The 7,777-nt window shown below is 42.1% G+C and overlaps 1 protein-coding gene across 1 annotated transcript; it reads right to left on the reverse strand.

Annotated features, from left to right (window-relative positions):
- Positions 1 to 4,823: 4,823 nt before the first annotated feature.
- LOC127427009 (ADP-ribosylation factor-like protein 4D) lies at positions 4,824 to 7,777 on the reverse strand. The gene is made up of 2 exons (XM_051674287.1): positions 7,607 to 7,777; positions 4,824 to 6,722 (listed from the first exon to the last, which is right to left on the reverse strand). The coding sequence occupies exon 2, from the start codon at positions 6,584 to 6,586 to the stop codon at positions 5,984 to 5,986; it is 603 nt and encodes a 200-aa protein (XP_051530247.1). The 5' UTR covers positions 6,587 to 6,722; positions 7,607 to 7,777; the 3' UTR covers positions 4,824 to 5,983.

Genomic DNA, 7,777 nt, shown 5'->3' on the forward strand with positions numbered 1-7,777 from the left:
CATTCAGAGGCCACAACTATAGGTTCCACAGCTCTGGCTGGGGATGCCAAATCGTGCCTTGTGCTTGAGAGAGAAGGTCTCTCCTCAGCTGTATTTTCTATGGAGGGCCTAATATTTATATAATCTCCAGAAACCAGGACTGATTGGGCCATTTCGGTGCATTTAACAGAACTGATTCCATGTCCTCTCGGACTTTGCTGATGACAGACTTGAGGCTCACCGGGGAAAACGCATACTTGCAGCCAGTATTTCTAGGCGATTGATGTGCCGTGCCCGTTTCGCACCACTTGCACCCGAGGCACCAGGTGTGATGTGGAACATGTCGCTTGAGCCGATACTGGAGAGGTCTCATGTGTAATAGGCCTAACGGTATGATGGCGGATGCTGCCGCCATAAACCCAGCAGTCTATGAAATGATTTAGAATTGAAACAGACACCGAAGAATGCTCTATATGCGCTCATTCGTGAGGTGTGCACGCATGCTCATGGAGTCAAGATGAACCCCTAAAAACGAGATTTGCTGGCTGGGGGAAAGTGTATTTTTTGCCCAATTGACATTCAAACCCAGATTTTTCAGATGGCAAAGCAGCAAGTCTATACGTTCACTCAGTAGTGCCTCTAATTGGGCTAGTAATAACCAATCGTCAAGGTAATTCAAACACGCACACCATTCATTTTCAATAGGGCGAGCGCTGCATCAATACATTTCGTGAACGTACGGGGAGCCAGAGACAGACTGAAAGGAAGGACTTTGAATTGATACGCAGTTCCCTCGAACGTGAATCTAAAAAACCTGCTTGTGACGCTGTGCAATTGGTACATGAAAATATGTATCCTTCAGATCTATTGACGCAAACCAGTCCTGAGGATGGATGTGCGATAAGATCTTGTGACGAGGAGGAGGGCATGGTCGGGCCATGAATCAGCTGATCAGCGGGAGAGTAAGATAAAGGGGAGCCGGAGGTGCCAGTTTGAGAGAGAGAGAGACACACGCGGCCGCGCTGTGTGTGTGTGTCCTTATGTTTTATGTTGGTTTAAGTTTATGTTTACCATTAAACTTTATGTTGACTGTTCAGACAGTTCCCGCCTCCTCCTTACCCATCCTTATACTGTTACAGATCTGTTTCTGAGTTAACATTTTGAATGGGTGCTTCGCAAGCTTTCTACAGTGTTGCTAAAGAGTCCGTTGAGCGACACCAGGTTGTCGAGGAAGGCGGCTTAATCTGCATCACGCATCTCCGTGAGAGTTACCCAAATATGCTGATCCAAAACCACCAGGTTGCTCATCGCTTTGCCAATGGCCTGAGTTGTAGCTTTCGTGACTCACAGTGCCAAATCTGTAGTGGTGCGGAGCTCTTTGAACAGCTCTGGATCGGATCCTTGCTCATTCATTTGTTGAAGAAGCTTAGCTTGAAAAACCTAGAGCACTGACATGTTGTGGAGTGCAGAACCAGATTGGCCCGCTGTTGTATAAGCTCTTCCAGCCAGTGTGGACATCAGTCGGCACGGCTTGGAAGGGTGGGCAGGGTTAGATTTTCATCCCATGGCAGTATTATGGCAGAGGTGAGCTGCAACCGCCTGTTCTACAGGGGAAAGATTTGAATAGCCTTTTTCATCGGCGTGATCCACTTTAGTGAGAACGACAGAACCTCCGACCTGAATCCGCGAAGAGTAAGGCACACACCAGGTCTTTGTGAGCTCCACATGGATCTCAGGGAAGAATGGTGTGCTCCTCCGGACCATGGTCTGTTGTTGACTGCTGGTTTGCAAAAACCATTCTTCCAGGCGAGATTTTTCTGGCTCTTCTGGAGGGGACCACTCAAGACCAAGCTCTTCAACAGCCTTCACGAGGATGCGAAGAAGCTCCTTGTCCATGGTGTGTGCATGCTCTTCACCTTTCTGGGGAAAGAGATGGCAACATCCTCTGTGAACCACTCGCCCGATGCTGCGAGTGACACAGCATCATCCCCATCTTTGGAGCCGCCAAACGTAATGAGGCTGTGCGCACTAATAGAGGGCCGGAGCTCATTACGTGCATATTGCACAGGCGAGGACATTAGATCGGAAGTTCGGGAGGCTCGCAGGGCTTATGCCGGCACGAGATCCTCCTCTGAGACTTCCAGATCAACCTCACTGCCCCACCATGCCTCCTCATGTGGTCCCTCGGGACTTAACACAAAAGAGGCGGGTGGAAGGGCACAAGAGGTTTGACCTTCCCTCAGAACAAGGTCGATCCAAGAGCGTAATGTCTGGAGATTCATGGCCTCACAGTGAGGGCAGTCTGTCTCCATAAGAGCTGCTCGTGTGTGGGCTCGGCCCAGACAGCGAACACAGCTCTCATGCTCATCAGGCAGCGGGATGTGCCATTCGCATAGAAAACACTTGTGGAACGACATCTTTAAAAAGACACGTATCACGCAAGCTACTCTTTTAGTCAATATTGTATATATATATATATATATATATATATATATATATATATATATATATATATATATATAAGGATACAGTAACTCCAGCCGGAGCACTGTGGGAAGCAGGTAAAAGTCTCTGCTGAAGCACTGCGTTGATAAACGATGAGCATCTGAAGTGAAGAACCTGTTCACCAAGAGTGTATACGATGGCAATGTGGAGAACTCTTCACCGGAACAGACAGGAGAGCTGAAAGCCTCTCTGTGCAGATGCTGAGCACAGGCGATGAGTATGGAATATTTTTATTTAATCATTCAGTTAATCAATTTTTGACAATTTAATTAATAATATGTGTAACAAAGCTTCACACAGGGAGGGAAGGAGGACACAGGGAACCGGGATTCTTCAGTCTCAGGTAAGGCTTTTTAACTGTCAACTTTCTGGGCTTACAGCTTCACAATAACTCAATAGTTTCACAGTATCTCATTAGCTGTACATGAACTTTTTAGTTTCACATTAACACATCAAATACTCTGCGGGACTTTCGATCTCTGACTCTCTCTCTCGAACTGACGCTGACATGGTCCTTTTATGCCACTCTCCCCAATCTCACTACAATTAGAGACAGGTGTTAGTTATAATTTGGCTCAGGTGTATGCACCCTTACCGCTCTCTCTCTCCCTAGACGGACGCTCGACCACGCCCACGCTGCCACAGTATGCAATATGCAATGATCTAAAAATAACAATGTGTAATCAATGTACGATGAATAACTGCATTATGAATGTTAAACAATATGTTAGATATTTAATCATTCATTTATTGATTTAATTATCATTTACTCAATTTAATAAAGTGCAAATCAATGGAAAAATGCAACTTGACTTCTCTATGGAGAATCGCAGTCTTTGTATCTCTCTATATGGCTCTTTCTGTGAATGACCTTGAAGGAGAAGTGTGTGTGTTGATACTAAAAGGATGATTTACTGTTTTAATAAGAGCAGAGCTGGTGTCCAAAAAAGGCAGATGATATACGTGTGTTAATTAGTGCTAGAAATTAGATGAAACATATGTATGTGGGTGGACATACATTTCCCATCTTACAGGAATGTGTATAACCAATGACTGTAATAAGGGAAATCATTGAATATACTAATCAGATTAATACAGAAAGTAATGATTGTTAGTCAATATAAAATATGTAATCATATGAAGTGATTACAGTGTTTTATGCATATAAAATGAAAGTCATGCTTTTGCCAACAGTGAAACAAAGTTGTGTCAGGATGACCTGCTTGAAGGGAGACAGTGATGACAAAACTAGGGAGGCAATAAGATGATTTCATTGGATGAAGAGGCCACACTCAAAGAGTTAAGGAGAACAGAAACTGTATAAAAAATGCATGATTCTGAAGTGTAATTTTAGATGCTCCATGGACCATCTCTGCTTTGTTAATTTGTAATAAAAGTCTATTTTTGGAATCAGAATTTTGGGCCTCCGAGTAATCTTTGATTCGACTTTGCATCGATTGCTGCTATGGAAAATCTGCCATGACATGAGTCGTCCTGTCCACGTCTCGCTGAGGAGTTCCATCTACTGTAAGTGTATATCGATGGCAAAGCAGAAAGGGTTTCAAGACGAAGTTCGCAGTCTTGAAGGAAGAGAATTCTGAAGAAATGGTGACTGATTGCCCGCTAATATAGGCCTAATGCACGGCTAAAGTGGTGGGGGTCAGACACCATTACCAATCAGAGGATTGGCGTGATTATATAAGGGTTTCAACAAGGTTGGGTAAGAAGGACACTCCCCATAGTGCTTACGGCAATGTCGAGTGAACTGAATCAATAGGGAACCTGATGATCCCAGTTATCCCTGTATGATTTGAGAATATTCCAAAGAGCATCTTGTGTGCTTCAATTGAAGCAAAGATATTTGGTCTTTTTTATAAAAGTGCTAACATGGTCAATGTCACAAATGTGCTCATTTGATTGACTTAGAAATAGTGCAGAATCTTACAACTTCCTTTTTCATTTCAAATCATGACTTTTCTTTGCATACCTAAAACTTTATTTCCAGATTTAAATGAGATTTCAAATCCAGATTTGGTCTCAGATTAATGGATCCCACAGTATATTTGAATGCAAAATACACAAATGATAGTATGAGTACCCCTAAATAAATTATTCATATCCAAAGCAAATTATCAATATGGCAAGATACATTAATTTATCATCCAGTTACAGGCCTAGAATTCTTATGCAGTTACCACATTCAATGATCTCTCAGCCCATATCACAAATCAGCCCTGTTGCATTCTTCCCATGCAATTTAACTCACCCTAAAACCAGAGTACAAATTAATCCAATCAAAGCAAAGTAGCTGCTTAACTAGTAAATAGATTTGTCAGTCTGTGCACTGGTGGGGGTTGAAACATCTTGAGCCATTTGCTCTCTTCAAAAAAGTTTGCAGACCCCATCTGAAGACTAGATTTAAACTAAAGACATTAAAGATGTCACTGCAGTACAATTTGCTCAGTGAAAAAAAACCATCAGCCACTCTCCATTTTGTATATCTGTGTATCTATATGATCTCTTTAGTTAATGACTTGGCTGTTTAATAAATTGGTATCTTGTATATTGTGTCAGCAAATGTGATATAATAATGTTGCTTGTTGTGCTTGCACCCATTTCTGAGCTCAGTTTCAGAATGAATTACAACACCAAGGTTACATCAAACAATGTTTTTTCAGCATCAATGCATTTCCTGTGGGATGCTCTCCCTGAACACCATGACATCATCATAAGTGCCTGTTCTATAAATAGTCTAATAGGGGCTTGTTTCGATGTCATCACAGGGAATAGCTCAGATTCTTTTAATAAAACTGATTACCTAAGGCTTTTATTGGTCTTATAGCTAACAGCACGTAAGGAGCAGGATCAGGTAACCTCTAGTACATGCAAGCAAAGACTTCTGCCTCAGGAATAAAACATACCAAAGCCATCTATAATTTATTAATTCTGCAGCATTACCAAAAAGATTTACAGCATGTAAAAACAAACAAGAGTTCCAACTAAAACTTAGATCACATAAGTGTGAATAGTGAATCTTAGTGATTGGCGTAAGACTTCAGTTCCACAGCTACCATAGCGTGAACATTTAAGTGGCCCTTTATTATATCGGCACTGGCAATCAACCTAGCATATGTAAGAAAATGGTGACTTTGTGAGGTTCCTCTGAAAGAAAATCAATAAGTTGCCAAGCTATATGATTCAGTTTCTTTCTTGCTTGAAGACACAAAGAAAAAAGGCAAGGACAATTCTGTTGATACTACAGCCTATAAATGCTATCACATATTCCTTGATTACAAAGGGGAGCTGCACAGCAAATACTAGGCATGGAGGGAAGCAGTTCAATACTGTGTGACACATAAAGGTCAAATCTCTTTTCTCCTGACCACTGGGCAACCTGGAGCATTGCCTTCATTCAGGGATTCACTGCAAAATCCTACGATAATACAGGGTCCACTGAGGAGCTTCACAATAACCATGTCTTAATACTGTCCCGTACTGCTCATCTTTTTTTCTTGCTGTGCCTCACAATTTTCTTTCTTTTGAGGATCATCTCATACAGTTTTTCCAAACCAAGATGTAACCCCTGCCCATCGACAGCACTGCATCCTTGCACATGGTGTAGGGTGGAGGCACTCAGTTCGTGTACAGCCAAAACCTTCTCCACATCAGAAACTGCCAGCGCGACTGGAAGGTCCTGTTTGTTAGCCAACACCAGCACCGGCACTCCTTGGTTCTCTGATGTGCGTGTGATCTTGTGCAATTCCACCTTAGCCTCCTCCATGCGCTCTACCTCTGTGGAGTCTACCACAAAGACCATGCCATCTGTGCGCCGCGTGTAGGACTTCCACAGTGGCCGGAGTTTCTCCTGACCACCCACGTCCCACACCTGGAAGGTCATGGCACGGCCGTTTCCAACCGGAACCTTTATCTTCTCCGTGTTAAATCCCTTGGTTGGGATGGTTTCCACAAATTCCTTAAGCTTCAGTCTATAGAGAAGTGAGGTTTTGCCAGCAGAGTCCAGACCGATGACCACAACATGCACAGACTGGAAGTTAGGCAGGAACGGTGTGTTGGGGGCAATCTCTGTCAACTGGTTTCCCATGGCAACTTGGTTTTCTCACCTTCTTATAAGAGCAGTAGATTTGTCTATGTCGTTTTAAGTGTTTGGCATTTGCACCTACTTCAAAGGTACAGCAGGCAGACAGAGGTGCTGTAAGGTTGGAGACACCGTGCTGAACCTAAAGAAAGGGGAAAAAGCTGATTATCATCACAGATATGGGAGCTATTTACAACTATTTACAGCTTTCTCTGTGATCACTGCAGAAAGCAAACACAGACATGTAATAAACTGTAAACACACCTTGCAAAGTTTTGGCAACAACTACAAAACATACAAGTAAAACTGAACTGAAATATGTTTTTTTTTTTTTAGGTGGGGGTGGGGGGGGGGGACTCTAGTTTCATATTACAGACAAATCAATGACTGAATGAGGGTTAGGGTTAACTGAATGATGAATAGGAAAGTAGTACCCTCTAAGCATGAAGGATCAAATTATACATCAACAAAACAGAACACAATAATTAAATTTGTAGGAAAAGATTTAGCTGTCTGCCTGAAATTGGGTGTATAGAGGTTGCTCTCTATGCCTATTTGCCGCACCTAATCCTCTTATGGATTCTAAATAGCTTTTTTCTCTATGGTCTCTTTATTTGATCTCTTTTGTGGAGGAAGATATCATTAATTTATTTTTTTATTATTTATAAGAGATTTCAATCGTAATCTTCTGTAACAAAACTGAGCAAACCACGTTTTAACATTCTATAATGTCCTGTAAACAACTGTGATTTGCTATAAAACGTACACAAATATTGTTTAGATGGAAATTTTTTATATGTCAACGTCTAAGAAACATTACCATGGCAATCAAAGCTGTGAAAACTGGTACCTAAGGTCATTTAAAGTTTTAAAACCCTATTAAAGACAACAGTGGATGTTTAAAGTAATCAGCTCTAAAAAGGCTGCTGACTATACTATAAACCAAAACAGCTTTCTCGAAAAATTCTGCAGATTCCGGAGAACGAAACACCGCAGTGCTTCTTTTTGCACATTTACACTACTTACCTAATAGGTGTTTATCTCGTAACGGGCAACTAATCCATTTCTCACTTGAAAAAGATAGGCGGCCAGTTACCCGAGCGACTCAAAGCAATGATCATTTTCCAGAGTCTCTCTCCCGTCCGACAGCAGTAAGATCAGAGAAATGAACGTGGAGTTGAGCGTGCAACATCTAGA

The sequence above is a fragment of the Myxocyprinus asiaticus genome, chromosome 36 (assembly GCF_019703515.2).
Source record: "Myxocyprinus asiaticus isolate MX2 ecotype Aquarium Trade chromosome 36, UBuf_Myxa_2, whole genome shotgun sequence".
In the NCBI taxonomy this organism is placed as follows: domain Eukaryota; kingdom Metazoa; phylum Chordata; class Actinopteri; order Cypriniformes; family Catostomidae; genus Myxocyprinus; species Myxocyprinus asiaticus.